At 39.9% G+C, this 24,187-nt stretch overlaps 1 protein-coding gene across 6 annotated transcripts; it reads right to left on the bottom strand.

Annotated features, from left to right (window-relative positions):
* Positions 1-1,482: 1,482 nt before the first annotated feature.
* LOC102080185 (nuclear factor 7, brain-like) lies at positions 1,483-23,874 on the bottom strand. Of its 6 annotated transcripts, XM_019356700.2 has the most exons (5): positions 8,369-8,499; positions 6,184-6,271; positions 6,022-6,092; positions 3,974-4,110; positions 1,483-3,872 (listed from the first exon to the last, which is right to left on the bottom strand). In XM_019356700.2, exon 5 carries the CDS (start codon positions 3,853-3,855, stop codon positions 2,461-2,463), a length of 1,395 nt encoding a protein of 464 aa, XP_019212245.1. In that variant the 5' UTR covers positions 3,856-3,872; positions 3,974-4,110; positions 6,022-6,092; positions 6,184-6,271; positions 8,369-8,499; the 3' UTR covers positions 1,483-2,460. The 6 variants fall into 6 exon arrangements, with proteins under 6 accessions (XP_019212245.1, XP_019212244.1, XP_019212247.1 ...); XM_019356699.2 differs by lacking the exon at positions 8,369-8,499 and having other exon boundaries at positions 6,184-6,365; XM_019356702.2 differs by lacking the exons at positions 3,974-4,110; positions 6,022-6,092; positions 6,184-6,271; positions 8,369-8,499 and adding exons at positions 19,096-19,260; positions 19,426-23,874.
* Positions 23,875-24,187: the final 313 nt, after the last annotated feature.

Raw genomic sequence — 24,187 nt, 5'->3', positions numbered from 1 at the left:
TGCATCTGTTCTGTTGAGCTTTCTTACACAAACAAAAGCACCTCCTCAGTGTTTAGGCATTACAGAGCCAAACATGAAAATGAGGAGACAAACACAGTGAGAATGAACACAGGTCGGCCTATATTGACACTGAACAGCTTTATCATCATTTTTTTTTATTAATATGCGTTTTATTATTTTGAAATCAAGCATCTAGGAAGATTGTTCTGGACCAGGCAGTCCTGAATTTTATTATAAAGGACTGCCAACCCCTTCCACCTGGCTTTACAGTTTTTGTGTAACTGTGAGTTTTACAAATCTGGGGAAATGGTGTCAAAAAAACACCCCACAATAGACTGAATGCAAAAACATTGGATAAACTTATTTTTTCTGAATAGTAGGGCTGCCACGATTAGTCGACTAGTCACGATTACGTCGACTATCAAAATCGTCGACGACTAATTTAATTGTCGACGCGTCGTTTGAAGCTTTGTAAGATCCCTAAAAGATGCAGGAATAAGTAGTAGGATTTAAGAGTGTAATAACGGACTGAAACAGAAGATGGCAGCACTGCATGTACAAGGATGCCAGCTGCCGTTAAACCCCGAAGAAGAAGAAGCTGTGTCCCAGAATTCATAGCGCAGCCCAGCTCAGTTTCCAACAATGGCGGCAGCTAGTTAGTTTTAATATTCCTCTTATTACTCTTTCTGGGTCACAAAATAAACGTTTAACATATTTTCAGGCGAGAATGTAACTGTGTGAACCTCAAATATCTGCTCAGTTTATCAAGACACCACATATTTTCAAAAGCGCTCCGACGTTTTCGGAGACGTCTGTTACCCACTAGCTCGATAGCTAGCCGGGAGCAAGGCTCACTAGAGCCACTGAGAACACCGGACTCCCCGCAAATCGTTTTCAAACCCACCGCCGTCTTTCACTACTCAGGTTAAACATGATATATAAGTCACTTAAATAACTTAAACATGTTATTGTTTGGCTTTTTTCCGTATTTTCTTTGTTCCTGAGTAAATCGGTTTGGCTGAGATTAAAGTTGTAATTTTTACACAGCTGGTCAAGCAGACAGCTGATTATTAGAAGTGTGAGATGCTCGAGAATATACTCCAGTGTCCTGTTATATTTTAGATAGCAAGGAGCAGACGGCTGAGTTTATTAAGCTTCACTGAAACAATCTGCAAATTTCATTAAAATATAATAAACTATCATCTTGTCTTTATTTTTAGTTAGCACAGACCTTAAACACTTAAAGCTGTAAGAATGATCGTTATATAAGAGCAGATGCATGCTGGTGCAATAAGCTGTACGTTTTACGTCCAATGGATGCATGATCTGATTAGTCGACTAATCGCAAAAATAATCGGTGACTAGTCGACTATCAAAATAATCGTTTGTGGCAGCCTTACTGAATAGTAATATTACATTCACAATACTTTCATTTTAATTTTAACTTAATGTCATTCACAATATATTTTTAAATATGTCTACAATATTTGCAATGTAAAAGATATAAAATGATTCCATGGAGAGTACAATACCTTACAGTGTGTACAAGTATGACAAGGTCATTGAATCAGTGTCTGTTGTGAGTCTCAAGTAAGTTGCCTTCAATGATATTTAAGTTCCAGCAGGTGACAGTATGGAGCAAACCAGCAACACTGTGTCGACACAGTATCGATACAGTTTGTGAAATGTGCTGAAACGCTTCACAAGGCCTCATCTACCCATCACTAGGAAGGTTTGACATAAGTTGTCTCACCCAGATCACAGCACTTGAGTTTTTATGCTATTAGCTATGTGGCATTTGAAAGACACATTCATTAATGTAGTAATGCAATGTAGTAGTAAATGCAGAATATGTTTTTTAATTACAGTCAAATATAGTTTGATAGTTCAAGTTCTCACAGTGTGAGTTACAGCATGACCTGATTCCACATCCTGTGCTGAGTTTCCAGTTTTCTCATCTTGTTTCCATGCATCTAGCTTCTAAAGTCAACTCACAGCACATTATAAACGTCTGTGCTGATGCCAGTTTGTCAGTGTTGTTTGAACTAGAGTTTGTCTGGTAAGTGAAGTATGTTAATGTACTTTACAAAGAAAGACACAACTGGAGATGTTTAAAAGTATCTCCAGTCCAGGGTGAATGACACAGATGCTGAATCTTGTGGGCCTTTTAAAGGCCCAACATTTAAATGTTACATCTGCTCTTCTGGAATTTAAAAGCAGATTATCTCATAGTTCTTTTAAATGTTGTATAGCATAGAGTATATCATGTAGTATATACGAACTGCATGTTAAATATTATATGAACTGTTGCACTTCACTGAAATGTAAAATTGTAGAAATTGCCTTCTTTCTCTTAATTTAACTGAAAAAGTAACGTTGATGATTTTTTTCATTACATAAAACTACAGTATAACTACATTTTAGTAGGTTTAGTGAGAGCAGACAGCATTAAGAATATAATCATCCTGAATTGGTCTGCTCCACTGACACTGACACCTTCACTGGTGATATCTTCATGTCATCCATAGGGTGAATATATGGAAACATCTTCTCAGTAAAAGTGTGTGTGAAGGTGTGTATGTGTGTGTTAGTATCAGGATCAGAGAACGACAGCTTTCCTCTGTTCCAGTCCAGATTCACTCTGATCCTCTGGAACGTCTTCTGTATTACAAGATCAGTTTCTGGAGCAGATGGTGAATGTGCTGAATATTTATCTGAACTGAAGCCTAATCTCCATAATCCAGACTCTATGTCTCCCTTCCTCTGCACAGACTCTGCTAACACACCCAGTCTCCACCATGTACTGTCTCCAACATCAACATCCCAGCTGTGAGTCCCTGAGTTAAAGCCCTCAGAGCCCAGGACAGAGTAGAACAAATGAATCCTCTCTGGATTATCGGGAAGCTGCTGCCTCTCTCCTCCTCGTCTCACACTGGTCAGATCTTGAGACAGGATGAGGTTTGGATGAGCAGTGTTTGGGTCCAGGATGAGAGGAGTGTAGGAGACCATGTCCTTCATGTTGTTCCAGATGTTGAAGATCAGGTTGCCCAGGTGTTTGGCCTGGTCTATCAGAGCTCCTGAGGGCAGCTGTGGATCATCCAGCAGGGGGCAGCGCTGGACTCTTTCCACTGCAGCCTTGTAGTTGTGCAGGAATGAGACGTCTTCAGCTCTCAGCTCCTCCTCTGTGGCTCTGACTGTGTCTGAAAGAGCTGCTATCTCTCTGCTCAGAGCCTCCATCTTCTCCTTCATCATCCCACTCTTCTGCTCCTCTTCCTCCCTCAGTGCAGCCAGCCTGGCCTCCTCTTCCTCTGCTAGAAACTGGTGAAGCTTCTTAAACTGCTCCTTAATCTGCCTCTCTGTGTGTCGGGCCTGGACCTTAATGTGTTCTGCTGTTTGATCAAACTTCACTTGAATTTCTTCACAAACCTTTAACTTCTTCTTTAAGGGCTCCAGAGTTTCCTGAAGTTCCTTCTTGTGTTGTTGTGCAGCTTCATCGATGAGTCTGAATCTGTGATTGGTGTGTTTTTCTGAGTCTCTGCAGACGACACACACTGGCTGCTGATGGTCCAGACAGAAGAGTTTGAGTTTCTCAGAGTGCAGACTGCAGAGAGCCTCTGAAGCTCTCTGATCTCTCTCTTGTAAGAACGACTCACACAGGTTCTTTAAAGCCAGGTTAGGAGGTGGATCCTTGGAAGATCTTCTCTTACAAACTGGACACTCGTGTGTTGGTCTCTCTTTCCACCATCTCTTCAGACAGTCTTTACAGAAGCTGTGGCTACATGACAGAATAACAGGATCTCTGAAGACCTCCTGACAGACCGGACAGCAGAGATCCTCCTCTGATCTGGAAGCCATTGAGTCTGTGAGTGAAGCTGAAAACAGCAGACAGGAAGTACAGTCAGTCCTGGCTCCCCTCCCTCCTCTACTACCTTCACTGAAACTTCCTTTGAGTCGTGTTTTTGCTCAAACTTACATTCAGTGTGTGGAGCGTCAGCAGCTTGAAGCAGCAGTGTTGGAGTTTTCCACTTTTCTCTCCTGTAGCTGGACTCACTCAGAGGAAGCTGCTAGTTTGGTCTGAACTCAGTCTGATCGTCTGTGCGTCTCTCTTTACTGTGGAACAACAACAGGGTAGAGACTCATTCAACTAGACCCACGTGTGTGTTTCATTCCAGAGCGTAGCGGTTTGTCTGCTGTAAGACAGGTCAAAACATGTAAACTTTTAAGAAGCTAAGAACACAGAGTGTCCTTCAGTGGTGTAGTGTATATTCCACAGCAGCCACAGGCACAACTATGAGTTTGTTGTAGTGGGATATGTCACGCATGAAAACACAAAGATGGACTCTCTTTGTATCTCAAGCTGTCGTTCAGCCTTTAGGACCCCTGATGATCTTCTTTTTAGCTAATTTAATCAGAAATATTTAATCATGATGCTGTGAATCCTTTCAATAACAGAACAAAGTTTAAAACAGGCAAACCTTTTCTTTTCTCTAAGATATTATTGTTTTGCCACCTTTTTTTTTTTTTTTTTACTCTATGCACCTGCTGATGATCGCTTACCTGTTCCTTATGCTTTAAGGAAGCCACTACTAACCAGAGTTGTGGATCTTCACTGGATCGTTGAACTACTAACAGTTAGTGTAATGTGTAATGAGTTATATACAGTACCAATGGATAATTACCAAGGTAATGAGTAATTTGGGCTAGTACCAGAAGATTAAGAACGACTCTTAGAGCTCTGGTATATGAATGACACAGAAACCAGACAAACACAGTTGTGTGGCTTAAAAGTACTTTAGTGATGTTAAGCCTTTTAAAAGAATTTTGTAACCACACAGTATTACAACAGGTTTAACAGAACTTCAAGTATAAAAAATTCCCCCAAAATAGCAAAAAAAAAAAAAAAAAAAAATAGAATAAACTAAAATTGTCCACAAGTAAAAGAATTAGTCCTTTTAAGACCAAAGGGTACCGGTGGGGCCCATGACAAACGGGTGTATTGCATTAGAGTTCGTCCAATGGTAAGAGTGTGTGTGATTGTCTGTCCTACTGCACTACTTGTACAGTAGAGGATTGTATTCCATCAATGTGCAAATGAGTGTGCATGTGTATGTATATCGTCTCCTAGGATCTTGGGTTGACTCGCCATCCAGTGAACACTGGAACACTCTGGGTACTGGAATCGCTGGCCTGGTCTTTGGATTCGTCCCATATAAAAAACCTGACCTATAAACAATGGCCAAATATATGTCACGTCCACTTTAAGAATAACTCTCACAAATTAAACTAAAGTAGTGTCACAGTGCAGTAACTACTATTCAGATCAGCTATCATCAGTTCAATCATCATCAGTTCAGTCATGTTGTACAACATTAAAATATCAAGTTTCAAAATTTAAAGTATCAATATCCAAAAATTCACAGTATCAAGGTTCAATACTTATTTGTAACCTGCAGTAACATTAAAGATTATCTACAAGGCTACAAACATTCAGGAATTATAGTCACCATATAATTCACTTTCATTGTAAACATCAAAATAAATTCACTGTACATGTATATCTAATCACAAATAAATAAGTACATTACCCCTTTCAAGAAATGGAATAATATGCAAATGCTTATCAGAAATTGAACAAAGTGCAAACAATCAGGTTCAATAACACATAAACACAAGGGTTCAGTCTACAAATAGGAGTATTAAAATAGACGAGCTTAATCCCGCTTGTACCATGGGCCTACAAGTACAAGTGGAAATACACTAAAAATTACCTCCAAGTATTCAATACTGAGTATTGTAAAACAACTGATTGACATCAAAAAATTAAGCAGGAAGCAGGATAAAGTCTGCTTACAATTATCTCTCATAAAGTTATATTTAGCTGCTTTAATCATTTACAGCTTTTCACATGTTAATGACTTAGTTAATGATCTAACTAGCATAACAGCAGTGCGTTTCAGAGACATCCAACAACTGTACCCACACTCCGTACATCACGTGTCTGATTAGCCACATTTAGCTTACCGCCGTCGAGTGGATGCTCAGCGTTTACGTGAAGCCACAGCTCAGTAAACCTTCCGGTTTCGCTCTGCCCTCTACGACAACAAGTGCAAAACCATACTTTGTGAACAATATCAGTTTAGATGGTATTCTTTAACTCGTTAGAGATTAATTTCTCCAGCTTACCGATAACAAAGTTGTAGTCCGCCTCTTCTCCTTCTCCTGTGTTTAACGGCGGTTGGCAACCAACGTAAAGGAGCATTACCGCCTCCTACTGTTCCGGAGTATGGGTCAGACAGTGAGTTTACAATTTGTATCCAAAAAACAATACAAAACCAAAACAAAACAAATAAAAACAAAACAAACAAACAAAAAAACAAAACAAAACACCCACACTCTTTCATAAACACCTATATCCTTCAGAAACCCCACCAGGGGCCTGTTCTTCGTACCTCGCTAAGTAAGTTAGCCGGATTTGATTGTTGACGATTTCGCGTGATCTTGGATCGTTCGGTTCTCCGAAGCTCATCTGGGACTTGCTGTCATAGCAACAGATCCGTAAGCGTAAACCTGCTCGGGAGCAGGTTTACTTTATGTAAACAGGATTAGATCGCGGCCACTCAGGTATGTCCGCTGCAGTTATATGAAAGCAAGAGCGATATTTCGCCACTGTTTTACCATAAATAAATATTATCAATGTAACTAAAGATAATGCAGTATTTGATTCTGTTATTGATTTCATACAGATACATACAGGTCATTTCCGAAAAAAAGGGAAATGTACTATTAATCATTCTATTACATGTAGTAGATCATGTCAGATGTAATTCATATTTTAGAGTAGTAATAGTAAATTACTACGTGCAATCAAGATGAGAGACCACGGCTATAAAAGCGAAGGTGGATTTGGGAAGTCTGTCGCAGCCATGTCCTGTCCGTTTGTACGCGAGCAAGGAAGGTGCAAGATTGATAAGGAGAGTTTACAGAATTTAGCGTATATTGCGGGATAGACAGGATCCTTTAGCCCAGCGCGACGGTGTGCTCATAGAGAGATATCGATTCTCCCGTGAGGGTATTATTTACTTTCTTCCTCTCTCTCTCCCTCTCTCTCCCTCTCTCTCCATACATATATATATACATATATATATATATATATATATATATACTTACTGTACTGTATATACTTACTCCCGACTTACTGTGCATGCTTCAGTCACCCCTTGCATGGGAACAGGTAAAAGTGATGGAGTGTTATGTCAAACTACACACAAAAAACCCCACAATGTCAATAAATGTCACAGTACAAAAAGGGGTGTGACGAGGGGGTGCAGGACCACCACCTGTCTTTATTTGCTCTGCCCTTTTCTTGGTTGCTGTTATAAACAAACAAACAGATTATTTCAGGGTCTCTTGTCATAGACTAAAAGCAATATAAGTGATAAATATTACCATTCTGTGGAATATTCTTATATTTCACTTTTACTTGTTCCCATGTTCTAGTGGGTCCTGTTGTGGCTCTAATGTGAAAGAGGATATGATGTAATATAATATAATGTGGTATAATATAATATCACATGATATAATGTAATATCATGGATCACTTACGAGTTTAATTTGTCAGCAACTTTCTGCCAGCCCTCTCTCCTTGCTTTTGCAGCCTTTGCAGTGTTCCCCTGCGTTTTAATTAAACTCTGAAACTCCTGATATCCCTCAATCAAGAGTTCTTGGTCTGCTGCCGTGAAATACTGCGCGCGCTCCTTCGACATCTTCGCCGACCAATCACAGGGTTGCCGATCAATGTTTCTACTATCGATGCGTAGCCCCTTTTAAGCCACCCAGTGATCTCAGATTACTTCATCCAGCTATACTAATCGTCAACAACAGGTGTGTTCGGAGAACCGGATTAGCAAGCTCAAAGTTAGCGCGATGATTTGATCTTGGATGTGTCATTTGATCTTGGATGTAGTAAGCGAGGTACGAAGAACGGGCCCCAGTTCCCTCATCTGTGCCCTACTACCCTCCAACATACTCTTCAGATTAAATTCCCCAATTCCCCGCTCCTTCAATCTATTCTGCAGAACTTTCCTCTCTACATCATAACCCTTGCACCGCAGTATTACATGCTCTACCGTCTCCTCCTCCTCCTGGCACACTCCACAAAGCCCCGTCTCATGTTCTCCTATCATCTCTACTGTTTTATTTAATGCACAATGTCCCAGTCTAAGCCTGGTAATGACCACCTCTTCTCTCCTATTACCCCTATACAACCTACACTCTGCCACCTCCTTCTTAAAATGATACAAGTGCCTGCCCTTACTCCCTGAATCCCACCGCTTCTGCCACTCCTGAACAACTTGCCTCCAAACAATACCTTTTGCTTCAAATCCGCTGCTTTTAATTTCCATCTCAGTCCTATTTTTAATCAATGCACCTTTTGCCAACCTATCCACCTTTTCATTTCCACTGATTCCTACATGAGCTGGCTTTAGTCTGCCTGCTCTGTTCGTCTGCAGAAGCAAGAGATTGAAAACTTGGGAGCTAATACTAAGGAGGGACAAGAGCTGCATAGAGCTTCACCGATTGGCTGACACACGAGGAGTGGAGTAAAACAACAGGCTCCCATCAGAGCTCATCAACCCTCTGAGAAAACTTAACCCTTGTTTAACCAGAACAAATATATAAATCTGTGTCCCTTTTTTGTTTAAATAAATATATTGATCTCGTTTCACTTTCATTACCAGGGACAGTAAGAACAGAAACAATGAACATCAAATGTTTTACCTGTTGTCTTGTGTAGTTAGTTTGTTGCACACATAAGTTGTGGGGCATTTTATTGCGACACCTGATTGTTCTTTCATTTTAGTTTTAGTAATATTTTTAAATGGTTGTACAAAATTTAAAAAACGGCAGGTGTATTGGCTGCATTTTTAGATAAATACTTGTATATGTTTACAAAATGTACAATTTATATTTGCATTTCAAGTTATAAAAATAATTTACTCAACATGTCTGCTGGGGGGGGGGGTTACAGTAAAAAAAAAAACCTACTACTAGGATTTTAAGTTTTTTGTGTGATTTCAGATCAGTAATACTAATGCAGTATGTCAATGAAAAAACAACTAAATTCAGACACGTGAGGTTGAGCTGAAAAGAACGATACCAAACAAGGCAAGGGGAAAAAATAAAATGAAACAATCTGAAGGTGAAATAAAAACGTAAAATCAAAAGGAGTCAAAAATGACCAGTTATATTTTGGAGGGTTAATCCAACAAATCATGAAAAATTAGGTTTAAATTGGTGTTCATGACAGTGCAGATTTCTGACATTTAGTGTAATTTAAGCATGTAACAATTTTACTTTTTTTTTCTAACAAGAAACAGTGAAACTTAAGTTAGACCTGTGTTTGTAAATGAACCGCCCCATGTTGTGTAGCTTTCTGGATTTTATACTTATTGGGCTACATATTTATTTATTATACAGGCTATACAGTACATAACATCAAAACTCACGTTTTATGTAACTAAAGTGTTTAATTATGTGGGCTACAGAAAATAATTATATAATTAAAAAGTTATAGACTATATTTATATGGAAAACATGTATACTTACTGCATTTGAATCATTTTAACCATATGTAACCCCCTGCATATGTGTTTGAAAAAAAGGCTTTGATTTGCCACCCCATTTGATTTCTTTGCCACCCTCATGCCACCCTAAGAAAATTTCTCTAGATCCGCCCCTGCTTGAGGGCCTCTTCAAAGACACATCAAACACATCCCTCCAAGATGGCCTTTGTTCACCTCCTAAATGATCAGTGCATGTTGATAGATTTATATACTCTCTCTCTCAGATGCATGCATATATACCATATATACCATCCAACACAACATAACACAACACAATAAACACATAAAATTAAAAATTTAAATACCAAATAATTATTGGTAACAAAAAGCAGACTGTTTTGATTACATTATTATAAAGTCACATATGTCTATACCTGTAATGTTTCATACTGATTGTTTTTCCACATACAATTACAAAAAGAGTCATTTTTTTCCCTGTAATTCCTTTTTTTTTTTTTTTTGTAAAGTACAAGAACAACTGAACAGTGAACAATCAAAACTGATGTTTATTTATAATGTAAGATTGAGAAAATATCATGGAATCACTTCTTAAAATTACCTACACAACATTATGTCCCTTTATCGGTAAAAAATACTCTAAAGTTACTGACCACTTAAAAATACTAACTTACAATACAAATAGAGTAATTTGTCTGTTCATATCCATATAACCTCAAATTTAATATTTACATTTATAATAAAATGTCCTTTTCTTCCAAATGATAAAAAACTGAATAGGAATAATTAACAACAATAAAGCCAAATGTGTTACAAAGGGTTCAAAATGGGTCCACCAAACACTATTATTATTATATATCAACAATTTTGAAATTACTACCAGATATAAAGTTTCATTAAATTCTTGTTGTCTACTACATATGCTGCTACATATATATTTTTTGTGGCAGGAGTTCCATTCCTTTACATTAACCAGTTTTAATTTGTTAGTCTGAGGTTTGTATTCACTCTCTGAGTTACAACTCAAGCTGGTTTCTAACCATGTGCTGAGTTTTCACTTTCTAAATCATTCTTAAATACATTCAAATCTGAACTTTCTTTTAGACTGCGTGTATCATTACATTTTGTCAGTGAGAGTAGAAGTACATGGAGAATTCACTGACAGGAAACAACATTAGAAATATCGTCATCTTCAGCTCATCTACTCTACTGACACTGACACTGTCAATGGCAACACCTTCACTTCTTCACGAGTGCGAATATATGGAAACATCTTCTCAGTAAAAGTATTTCTGAAGGTGTGTATGTGTGTGTTAGTATCAGGATCAGAGAACGACAGCTTTCTTCTTTTCCAGTTTAGATTCACTCTGATCCTCTGGAGCTTCTTCTTTACTGAGAGAACAGTGACAGGAGCTGATGGTGAGCATGCTGAGTATTTACCTTCAAATAACTCTATTCTCCATAATTTAGACCATAACTCTCCCTTCCTCTGCACAGACTCTGCTAACACACCAAGGTCCCAATATGCATTGTCTCCAACTTCTACATCCCAGCTGTGAGTCCCTGAGTTAAAGCCCTCAGAGCCCAGGACAGAGTAGAACCAATTAGTTCGCTCTGGATTATCAGGAAGCTGCTGCCTCTCTCCTCCTCCTCTCACACTGGTCAGATCTTCAGACAGGATGAGGTTTGGATGAGCAGTGTTTGGGTCCAGAATGAGAGGAGTGTAGGAGACCATGTACTTCATGTTCTTCCAGATGTTGAAGGTCAGGTTGCCCAGGTGTTTGGCCTGGTCTATCAGAGCTCCTGAGGGCAGCTGTGGATCATCCAGCAGGGGGCAGCGCTGGACTCTTTCCACTGCAGCCTTGTAGTTGTGCAGGAATGAGACATCTTCAGCTCTCAGCTCCTCCTCTGTGGCTCTGACTGTGTCTGAAAGAGCTGCTATCTCTCTGCTCAGAGCCTCCATCTTCTCCTTCATCATCCCACTCTTCTGCTCCTCTTCCTCCCTCAGTGCAGCCAGCCTGGCCTCCTCTTCCTCTGCTAGAAACTGGTGAAGTTTCTTAAACTGCTCCTTAATCTGCCTCTCTGTGTGTCGGGCCTGGACCTTAATGTGTTCTGCTGTTTGACCAAACTTCATTTTAGCTTCTTTGAAAAATTGTAACTTTTCCTTTAAGGGCTCCAGAGTTTCCTGAAGTTCCTTCTTGTGTTGTTGTGCAGCTTCATCGATGGGTCTGAATCTGTGATTGGTGTGTTTTTCTGAGACATAGCAGACAAGACACACTGGCTGCTGATGGTCCAGACAGAAGAGTTTGAGTTTCTCAGAGTGCAGACTGCAGAGAGCCTCTGAAGCTCTCTGATCTCTCTCCTGTAAGAACAAGGAACACATAGTAATATGAGTAAATTATTTTTTCCACTTTTTGTTTTTTGTTTTTTTGCTGAATTACTTTATTCAGATACACTGTAGGGTGTACCTTACATTACAAGGTAGACCCTGCAATAAAACAACAGAGAAAAACCCAACAGTCATATGACCACATATGAGCAAATGCACTTTGACTCCCTTTTAACAGGAAGAAAGCTCCAGCAAAAAGAGGCTCAGAGAAGGGCGGCCATCTGCGACGACCTGTTGGGGTGAAGGGAGGAAGACAGGATAAAAGGCAACTGTGAAAGAGAGCCAGAGATTAATAAGAAGAAATGATTCGGTGCAGAGAAATGTATAAACACAGAAAGGTGTGTTCATACACTGTGAGAAAGGTGACCAAAGTAGCAATTCCCCAGCATCCTACACCTAGTGCAGCATAGCTAAGGGAGGATTCAGAGTCACCTGATCAAGCCCTAACTATATGATTTAGCAAAAAGTAATCTGCATAGCAATTTAATTAAAAACATCTAGATAACATCTTATTTCATAGTGTAATCTTCACGTGCTTTGTCCAAAGCACACTCTCTGTTGATTCACTTGTTAATTATAGTCACAGTATTAACTCACTGTGTCCTTAGGGATTCCCTAGCTTAGCTCTTAGCCAAGTCAGTAGCAGCATGGCCTCTTCACCTGTCCCTCACACACTTTCCTGCTCAATGTCTTAGATGTTTAGTGACTCCTCAGCCTTCTTTAGCAATAATAATCCTTGTAATAAATGCTGCCTATTTGCAACTCTGGAGACCAGAATGACTGAATTGGAAACTCTGCTTCGAACCCACAAAAAACCCATGGGTAGCCAGGCTGCTGTAGCCAATGCAGCCGAGGGTAATAGCTGCTTGGCAGCTTGTCTCGAGCAGCTGGGAAAACAGCTGGATGATGGTGAGCAGGAAGAATAGTCCTAAACAGAAGCTCCGGTACACTACCAACCCATTCATTTGTCTAACCATTTTTCCCCACTCTGCGAAACACCCGCTGGGGATCAAACTCTCAAAATTAATGATTCTCTTCTAAGACGTGAAGCTAGAGACACCAGCAACCATAGCTAATTGTTTTCCAGGGGCCAGAGCAGGTGACATTAAGGGAAATTTGGCTAAGAGTTAACGTAAATTCAGGGAGCAGTCTTCAGCACAAGCTTATTAATCAACCAAAAATGAAGACAGACTTTTAATTCATTTGAAAGCCAGATGCTCAGCCTTATCCACTGTAGCTGCAAAACTAAGAAAAACAAAAACAGTCTTATTTGTGATTATCTATCGTGCACCTGGGTCTTACATAGTTTCTGTCTGATTTCTCAGACTTTTTTGTCTGATTTAGTACGCAGCTCAGAAATAATTATAAAATGATTACTGTGGGTGTTTATTGGGATGCGCACAGCCTCAACACGACACTCTGTTATTCGAGTCAACTGGCTTCTCTCAAAAGAGAGAAAACCCACCCACCACTTTTACTTACCATCTATGATTCAAAATGGCGGTACGGACACACGCAGCAGCTGCTCCCTTTCCCGACAAACAGTGTTCCTGTATTTGTTTTGCTCTTTTTCTTGTTTTTGATAACGCTCATACAGTCGGGATCTCCTTCTCTAAATCAAGAGAAGCAAATCCACAAGCTTTTCAATCATGGAAGAGCTACAAATCACACTGAGGAACTCCGGACTGCTTTGGAGGCATCTACCATCAGCTACCCCCGCTACTAAATCTCGCCCACAGTGGAAACATCTCAGGTGGTGCGAGAGGAGACAGAAGAGGGGTTAGTGCAGAGGCATCTGGAGTAGACTAACGGCTATTCCACACAAATCCGCTATTCCAATCATCGTTTTGTCCAACATGTGCTCCCTGGACAACAGGCTTACTTGAGTCCACTTTGAGGTCTGTGAGGGAGTGCTGTGGCTCTTCATCTTTGTGGAAACCTGGCTTAACAATAACATTCACCACAGCACCATTCAACTCGACCGGCTAGCATGCTTTTGAGCAGACAGAGCTCTCGCCAAAAGGAGTAAGACTCACGGAGGGGGACTCTGCGAGCCTGTGGGCTACAACCAGCAGACTGAGAGAGAGCTTCGTTTATCAGGCTGTCAGGATGCTGAATTCACTCCCTGCTCTCTCACACATGAACTCCAGGCCTGCATTCACCTCTTCCCTCTGAACCTCCCACCCCCTCTAAACCACCACCATTGCCTTTTCACTGACTGTCCCAACCCAACTCTCACACGGACTTGCCCACAATCACTATGATTGTGTATCATATGTGTATCACTGCTGTTTATAAAATGATATAGTATTGTATTGTGTTGCACATAAGACTCCTATATTATTTTTATCTTTTTACCTTCATAATGTTTTAGTGTACACTGAGGGCTATGGGAGCATTGCAGTTTCAAATTTCTGTGTATGACGGTGCATATGGTCTTTTACAATAAAGCTGACTTTGACTTGACTTTGACTAATCACACTCTAGATCTTGTTTTAACATATGGCATAGAAACTGCACATTTAACAGTGTTTCCTGAAAACCCTCTGCTGTCTGATCATTTCCTGATAACATTTACATTTACAATAACTGATTACACAGCAGCGGAGAGTAGACTTTATCACAGTAGATGTCTTTCTGAAAGTGCTGTAACTAAGTTTAAGAATATAATCCACCCACTGTTATCATCTTCAATGCCCTGTACCAACATAGAGCAGAGCAGCTATCTGAACGCTACTCCAACAGAGTTTGATTCTTTTGTTAATGATTTTGCCTCCTCACTACGTACAACACTGGATACTGTAGCTCCTGTGAAAATAGAGACTCAAATCCGAAGTACCTGACTCCGTGGTATAATTCTCAAACACGTAGCCTAAAGCAGATAACTCGTAAGCTGGAGAGGAAATGGTGTGTCAGAAAACTAAAAGATCATCATTTAGCCTGGAGAAATAGTTTGCTAATTTATAAGAAAGCCATCTGCAAAACCAGAACATCTTACTATTCATCAGTGATTGAAGAAAATAAGTACAAGCCTAGTGTCTTTGAAGATTTTCAGTCATCCAGGTCATCGTAGTCGGAGAAGCTTCACGGATGTTGATAAGAGGTGAAACATCTTTAAGAAACTTTATATTTGAAGTCCAGATGCTTTTCTTTCCAAGCTCCTAAGTCAACCCTAGGTTTCTTTTCAGCACTGGTAATGATGTCCTGAACTTCACACAAGACATTTTTACGATTAGAAAAAAAATGACTCATAATATACCCACATAGCAAAATTTGTGTGGCCCCGATCTGTGGCCCACATACCGCAAAGAATGACGGCCCTTTGGTGGCCCAGATCTGGTTTGCCAGATGTGGCCCACACATGAACAGAGCAGTTTCAGCTCTGGCCTGAGATGTCAGCCTAATGTGTACCTTAATCAAGCCATGTAATAACAACATGTGCCAGAACATGTAAAACAGTGCAAAAGTAACATGACAAAACTCTGTTCGCACAGTGAATGGACTGATTCCTATATAGCGCTTCTAGTCTCCCTGATTACTCAAAGTGCTCTACACAACATGCCACATTCACCCAGTCACACACTTTCTCTAAACTGAGGGCTTCATAACTACGCTCATACACATTCACAATCTTGACATGCAGACTGGAGGATGCAGGGATCAAACCACTAACCTTCCGATCAGTAGGTGACCTGCTGTACCTCCTGAGCTACAGCCACCCGGTGGTAAACATGAGAAAACCACCACTAAGTTTTGGATAAAGTGTACACTCACAAACCTGTCAAACCTGCATTTGAAATGTTGGCTACCATAGCAGTATAGTATTGCAACATGGCATTTGGATCTTCTAACTAAAATGGGGAAATGGGAACATAAATAGCGCCATCATTGCCAGACCTGGCCCACATCTGGTTGACACACACTCTGCCATGACACCAGGCAGCCAGAAGTGCCAGCATGATGCCAGATCCAGGCTAGACCTGTTTTCTATGAGCCTGGGACACATAAACCAAACCACAATCGAGCCAGATATTGCATGCCACTCGATACTGTTGACCATAATTGTTGGAGTCAAATTGTTAAATGCTGCCATTATTGTACTTAAATTTGTAAGTCTTGGTTCAAACTATATAATCAAGGACATTCCTTTGTTTCTGACCCCCTCCCCAGCTTGTTGAATGGTGTGTGTGTGGAGGGGGGGGGGCTGCAGTGTTTTATTATAGGCACATCCTATGTGAGGGTTCTGTTTTCTTGTTTGTGTCACAGAATAAAAGGCTGCGGGGGAAGCTCTTTCTTCGAAGTGGTCTGAGACCGAGGGCAGAAGGGCTGAGATACTTCCCTTGCTAGCATGTGAAAGACCGGTTAACCTGTTCATCTTGCTTCGTTAACGGGAATAAGTCTAAACCAGCGGGGCCTGTGGAAGCGCAGACCCAACAATAATATTCTATTAGAGTGATTATTGTGAAGAGGACTCTCCACATGAACAAATTGGAGTGTATTTGTGTTTTTTCTTTCATTCAGCAGTAAAGCTGTTTTTTGAGATTTACGTATAGCTTTTGAGTCCTGTGTTTGGGTCCTAACCTGCGTGCTACACAGCGAACCTGTCATTGATGGCCATTTTCAAGATCATACCAGACTTCTAAGGCTGCAATAAAGCAGAGTTTTAAGTTCATGTTTTGCCTCTGAGTCCAGCGTTTTGGGTCCTCTTCAACCGCCTGCACATAGCATATCATGACAGGTTTATTTCAGTGTTTTCAATTTTTCCTGAGTAAATCTGTTTGGCTGAGATTAGAGTCAAGCTTCATACCATATTAATCACAGTTAAATTAAGAGGGGATGGCAGTAAAAACTCCGGATCTGTGACATCATCAAGTACGCTGGTGTTCCAATTGTACAAATCGCGAGTCCGTGCTCGAGTTCTCTGCAAGTCTGTACGGACTCGCGTACTTGAGAATTGAGAAAGGGCCAGAGTGACTATTTAGAGTCCATCTGTCGTTATGCCATCCGGTAACGATCCTCTGCAGCTTTTTAAGTTCCACAAAGTTACAGAAATGGCAGTCTACAGTAGTCCTTATTAGTGAAAGGCGGGGTTAGGCTCAGTCTAATTCAGTCCGGTCTGTAAGTCTGACGTCATTAGCCATGTCTGGGCCCAAACTCCACTGCAGGTCCCAAGTCAAATGATCACATACTGAGAGTTGAAAAACTGTTCTTTCAGTGTTTGAATCTGTAACAAAATGATCAGTGTGGCTGCTCTACCAGGTGTAACAATTAAGAATTTCTGAAATTTAACAGAGTTAGAAGTTAGCAGAGAGTTAGATTGCTAGCTTCCATCCAAATATAATATACCAGATTCAAACTGAGGGTTTTCTGAAACACATTAAGACGTACAACTCTGCTATCATTTCTGACATAAATGAAGACAGGAAATTAAACAGCAGTGACGTTTGTAGAGTTACTAGGGTTGCCAACTCCCTGAGAAAAAAAAAAAGGGACGCCTCATGGCCAGGGCTGGGCGACCCGATTTTCTTCACCCTTCCCAGTGTGGGGAATTTCTTAGCTCTTTATTTTGTGTGTGTAATTATTTTTTTAACCATTTGACAAAGTGCGTCCCTTTTCACCTCAATACTTTTGTTTCTAAATACGGAACGATTCCGTTTTTCAAGGGACAGTTGGCAACCCTAAGGGTTACTGAAGTTTGGCTAGCTGGTATATAATGATGTGCTACGTGATTGCTAGCTACACAATTATGTTAGCATAATATAAACAGTGAAGCTGGAGGACGAACGCTAACGAAGGGAGGACTTTTTTCCACACGATAAAAGTTAATGTGAGGGTTAGTTATTAATATACTGCTGCATTGGCTGACCATTAGTTATATCATAAGGTTTTAACCCTATGGGGTCGATGGATGCGCCGGCGCGTCAAAATCACATCACTGATTTAATATGACAGAGCAACAAGATACAGCAACACAGAGTCTTCATTTCAACTTGGGTCAAAAGTGTGGACTTCAAGCCATATACCAGATTTTAAATTGTGTCGATAGGGCACGTAAAACCAGAGGTATGTTAAAAAATACACACAATGTCTTTTCTGAACAAAACTGGTGTTTACAGTGGGAAGAAACAGTAAAAACAGTGTTTTCTACGGACAGCACTAGCAAACACTCTCCGCTTGTGAGTGAAAAAAGAAAAAGGAAAAAAACTATATCAATTCCCTATTGATCGTAAAGTGTACTATGTCAACCAATCAAAAAATGATATAGCAACATCTGGCATGTTGTTATTTAGGAAGAGGGGGAAGATTTAGGAGTGACACCAGCGAGAGAAAGTGGGCGTGTGAAAGAAAGAGAGAGAGCGGGTTTTCATATGTGAGACATTAGTGACGTTTAGTGTGTTGTGTAGTCATTGTTTTGTTTTGTGTGTCAGTTATACTGCTGAATGAAATAGTGAATTTCACATTTGCTCCAAAACAGCCACCAAAGGTAGATTCCAGTGTAAACGCTGTTCCCACATGGCAAACAGGACTGATACACCTCCTGCTATCAGACCTGCAGGGTTTAGGCCTGTGGCATTCTCCTCTGTCTTATACTGAACAAAAACTATTCTTTTGGAGTGGCGCAAATCATTTGTGTGCATTTTTATTTGATGCACCTGATTGTTCTGTAAATAGTTTTAAATGGTTATATAAAAAAACGCCTGAGGCCTTGGCTGCATGTTTAGGTAAATAGTACCATATAACTTTGTTATTTGCAAAACTTGTGCAGAATTTTTAGAAATGTATCATTTCACTGCAATTTTCATTTTCTCAAGTTATCTTTATTTAATATTAACTTGTGAGTAGGTCTTTTAAGCCAAGTTTAAAATTTACTCACATGCGTACTCATTTCTCTGACACCACCGTCTCTTCAATGCAGTCTTTACAGAATCTGTAGCTACATGAAAGAACAATAGGAATACTGAAGACATACCTGACAGCAGAGATCCTCCTCTGATCTGGAAGCCATTGAGTCTGTGAGTGAAACTGAAAAACAGCAGACAGGAAGTACAGTCAGTCCTGGCTCCCCTCCCTCCTCTACCACCTTCACTGAAACTTCCTTTGAGTCGTGTTTTTGCTCAAACTCACATTCAGTGTGTGGAGCGTCAGCAGCTTGAAGCAGCAGTGTTGGAGTTTTCCACTTTTCTCTCCTTTAGCTGGACTCACTCAGAGGAAGCTGCTAGTTTGCTCTGAACTCAGTCTGATCGTCTGTGCGTCTCTCTTTTCCAAGGATGAAGAACTTCCTGTTTCCTGCTTTGGCGCAGTTGGGTGATGTAAGAGTCAGAGCTTTATTCACCTTCCTCTTGTAAATCCTATAGCTTTGCCCACAGCATAGGTCTGTTTCAGTCTAAGGTTCAGACTTCTGAACTCTGCCTGCAGCTCAGAAAATATTAAGATGGAATTGAGATGGAATGTTACCTCTCTGATGTGGAAGGAGCCTGACCTGTTGCATGAGGTGTCCACTTCTAAGCATGGCTTGGGCTCTGGAACGAGTCTCCTAGAGAGGAACTGGATTGTTTCAGTCTGGAGCTGCACTCAGTAAGAGGCCGTGGGCAGGCATGGGTAATCTTGTATGCCCACGGCCTGCTGCCAGTTCATTGGGGTTTTATCAGCATCGCTCTGAGATAGGATATTTCTCATTTTAGAGATTGCGTAAATGCAAGAAAAGCAGTCTTACAAATTATTAAATATGCATATTAAAGTCATATCCTGAGATCTTTTGGTTTTTTTGTTTTTTAACACTAATGTCCCTTTTTCATTGGTACTTACTTGGCTTGACTCACAGCTCGTCTCTAATTGACTGGGTTTTGGTCATTTTCCAGTACAGTCAATTACAAACCTAATGTTTGTGTGGTCGTTAAAGCAACATGGCCAAAGGTCCTGTATATGACACTGATTCTATTTATATTATACAAAACCCATTTCCAGAAAACTTGGGACTATTTCTAAAACTGCAATAAACACTAAAATCTGCGATTTGGTACGGCATTTAAACATTTAGTTAACGGGCAAAGGGGTAAACAAAATATTTCAAGAAACACATTTAAACACTAATGCCTGCAACACATTCCAAAAAGGTTGGGACATGCAAGTTTACCATTGGGTCATATCCCCTGTTTTTTTTACAGACTTTATGTCTGTGAAGCCAGCCTGTTGTAATTTGTGCATAATGAGGCCTGTTGAAATACACATGGAGTTGCTAGGAAAAGAGCATATGTTCCTCCAAAGTTCTTGTGTAAGCCTCTGCATCAATGGTGCCTTCACAAATCCCCCATCACATGGACACTGATGCACGCCCATTTATCACAAAGGTTTGTTTTTGCACCTTTCTTTGGTAACAATCTGGATCAGGGGTTTTTTCTCGTCTTTGCAATGTATATGAGGTCCAGTTTCCCCCAAAACAAGCTGAAATGTGCACTCATCTTACCACAGAACACATTTCCATAGTCTTGCGTTCCATGTCAGGTGATCTTAAGCTGAAAAAACTTGTTAGCATTTCTGCACGAAATTGATATTCGCTTCCTCTTTCCTCTCTGCTTGCAAAGACTGAACCTTTGGTGGGTGCTTCCTTTATACCAAAGCTTGACATGCACATGAGTTATCTCTTAACCTGCTAATTGAGACGATTAGTAGATGCAGAAGTGGGAATGAGTACCATTACTTTGTTACTGTTCTTAAGTAGAATTTTCAGATATCTGTACTTTATTTGAGTATTTATATTTTTGCTCCCTACATTTTTAAACAAATACCTGTACATTCTACACTTTTAAAACAGACTCCTTACTTTAGGTTCAGTGGTATCATCTGTTATACTTGGGGGTGTTAAAGTGGGACGGAGGGAGCGCAGGTGTCCTGTTCTGTTTGTGGTACTACAGAAATATAAGAAAGGGCAGAAGAGGAAGAAGAGAGCTTACATTTAAAGGGAAGGACTGCTCAGTAACACTTGATAAACTGCAAATTAAAGCTTACATGTGATATCATCATTTTACTCACATATTGGATTTGTATATGATGTGATTTGATAAATTATGTATTTTGATTTATACCAAATAAACTGAGTAGACTGACTTTGTGTAGTTTTGTGCAGGATAAACAGGTTGGTCTGCATTAATGTGGTGAATTCAGAGTGTCTGTGGTGCTCATGGTCAGATTAAGGTTTACATCAAGTATAACAGAGATGAATTTGCATTTAAGATGATGATGTTTGGATTAATTAACTGAATTTTAATATATACTGGTATAAAGACAGTATAAGTATATAGTGTATTGTTTCAGTGTAGGGGATAGATATCAGCCATGATAGCTTGTGAAACTGCTGATGTCTTGTTCAGTTCAGTTGTGTAATTCCACAAGGAGCAGTCTAAACAGAAAATCTACTGAAGCTCACACTTTTTACTTTTACTTGAGTAAAAAAAGTTGCTTCAGTACTTTGACTGGAGTATTTTTAAACAAAGTTATCTGTACTTCTACTTACGTAAAGAAAATCAGCACTTTTACTAACTCTGGTTACTTGTTACTACATTTACAGGCTTATCTGCCTCTGTCTCATTTATTTATTTTTTATTTTTTATTCTTTTTTTTTGGAGTGTGTTGCTGGCATCAATGTTTAAATGTATTTATGTTTAAGTTTGTTGTAGAAAATACTCTAACCTTTTTGTTGTCCTTTGCTTGTTAAATAATGGTTCAAGGTAATTACCAAATTTAGCTTTTATTGCAGTTTTAGAAAGTGCCCCAACTTTTCTGGAAGTGGGGTGTCATGGACCTGGGTCACTTGACCCAGTGTTTTGAGTTTTTTTAATTATTATTATGATGATGATGATGATGATGATCTTGTCTTCCAGTTTATTCTGATGTTGTGTTTAGACTTCTTAGGGTTCTGCTACTGTGCTCCCTCTGTTTAGTGCCCGCCCATGTGTTCTCTCTGTGTTCCGTCTGTACCGTGTCTTGTCAGTGTAATCAGTGTCAGCCGTGTCTCCCAGCTGTTTCCTTTCAGTCCTGTTCACCTCTTGTATTTAGTGTCTGCGTATTTCCCTTCTCCCCATCGCATCATCTCTCATTCTTCACTGTGTGTTCTGTTTGCCAACTTGCCGCCTGTTAGTTTTGCTTTCCCAGTTTTTTTCTGTTCTGTCTGCAATCCCACAATAAAGCCGTATGTTTTGAGTTCACTTTGCCTTTGCAAGTCCAGCTCTTGGGTCCACCATTCCTGCCTACCTTCACACAGCCATGACATGGGGCTTCCCTTTGGCAGTATCATTAGAAGGCACAGCATATATTTTTAATGCCGTACAGATAATACCCAGCGTAATCTATCCATGGTCTGTGATCCTGAACTGCTGGACTATCTTAAACATACAAAGACCTGGATGACCTTCCTGATTCAAAATCCTGATTAAAACGCAGGTCATTGTACCCAGCCCTTAAAATGTGCTCTAAAAATAATTTTGTTAGTGTATTACTTGCTCCTGTATTTTACATTGCTATTAGCAGAATGTTGGTAATTAATGAAATGAACTAGATGTGTCTGTTTTTAATTAATGTATAAATATTTCACATTTATAATAATGGCTTACACAGCAATTGGGAATACATTTCATTACAGTAGATGTATTTCTGAAAGTTAATAATTTTACCAAAACTGTGACTTTAGCCTTGGGAATAGAGGTAAAAAGCTTTCCCGTGTGTTCTCCTGTGTCAAGTTTCTCTGTTCATTACTTCCTCTTTTAATTGATTAGTTTTTGTCTCTTTAGTTTAGTTTAGTTCCTGTCTGTGATTGTATTCATTCATTTCACCGGTCTTGTTTCCTAGCTGATTCCCCTGATTAGCCCTCAGCGTCTGGGTGAGTATTTAAAGCCCATATGTTCTCTGTGTGAGTGTCGCAGACGAGGACAGGAGTAATGGATGAAAAAGCCCAAAGAGATGGAAGTACCGAAGAGAACAGGAATTAAAATCAGTCGAAGCAAGAAAGAATACATATATGTTTGAATGATAGGGAGATAGAAGGTGGATCAGCTTAAATACCTGGGGTTGTGGTGATTTAGATATTGTTAGTTTACAGCAACATTTGCCTCAAACCGTTTTATATTTGCTACTTTTAAAAAAATGTATGTAAATGTAAGTAAATGTGAGTGTAACTACTCTCAGGCATGTTCTGAGAGTAGTCTTTGATTATAGTTCAATAGTTTTAGTGCCAGTGGTGGGACAAAATTTTGATCATTCAACACAAATGAACCCTGTTGTATAGCTCAGAACTGGCTCCGTTTTTTGCATTCTCAAGCAAGCGGTGTCAGAACACAAGTGTATGCACAACACTGTGGGGCTGACTGAAGTTGACGAAGGCCGAGCTATTAACATGCTGGCAAGAATTCAGAAGGTATAGTATGGTGACAGTTATCCAAGGACTGCATCACTGATCACAGGACACATAAGATAGAATCTGTTTATCATTAACATTTATAGCTTTTGGCAGTTCATCGTCTGAACTTTGGAATAAAACATATCCTGAGTCAGAGGAAGAAACACCATTTACCAGACTGACTGACAGCAAGGGAAACAGAAAATCTGTCTTTTTGTCAGGAAGCTGTTTAGGTCCATTCACACCTGGCCACTGAGGATTAGGACGAATGTTGCAAGTGCGCGGTTTGACAATTTAAACAGAATGAGATTAACAGGAAGTTAATGGCTCCAAAGTCATGATAACAGCAAATACCTAGATTACCTGTGCTGTTGCCCTTTACCCATCTGTAATGTGTTTTATTGGTGTACATACACTGATACATGCTTGGTGAATGTTGAGTGCTATAAAAAAAGAAAAAAAGTCGAACAAGATTTGGTACATTTTCTACAGTTAATAATAATAATGATAATAATAATAATCTCCAAAAGTTGATTCTGTTCATCTGGACGTAGCGTTTTGTGGGAGAAACGTTTCGTCACTCATTCAAGTGACTTCTTCAGTCTCAGCTGACTGCAGGTTTCCCCAAACCTTATAAACAATACGTTTGAACTAAAACTAGCACCACTGAATGAACAATGGGCTGGGAGGTCAGCTCCTTCATCATAATTATGACGCTGTTAAGTGCCAGGAGGATTGCCAGGTGAGCTGAGACGTCCAGAAGAACAGAATCAACTTTTGGAGATTTACTTACCTGGATGATTGAGCATGCATCAAGACCAAATAATA

This window comes from Oreochromis niloticus, linkage group LG3 (assembly GCF_001858045.2).
Source record: "Oreochromis niloticus isolate F11D_XX linkage group LG3, O_niloticus_UMD_NMBU, whole genome shotgun sequence".
In the NCBI taxonomy this organism is placed as follows: domain Eukaryota; kingdom Metazoa; phylum Chordata; class Actinopteri; order Cichliformes; family Cichlidae; genus Oreochromis; species Oreochromis niloticus.
Note: the sequence above shows the minus strand (reverse complement) of the source record. Positions and strands in the feature narration are given on the sequence as shown.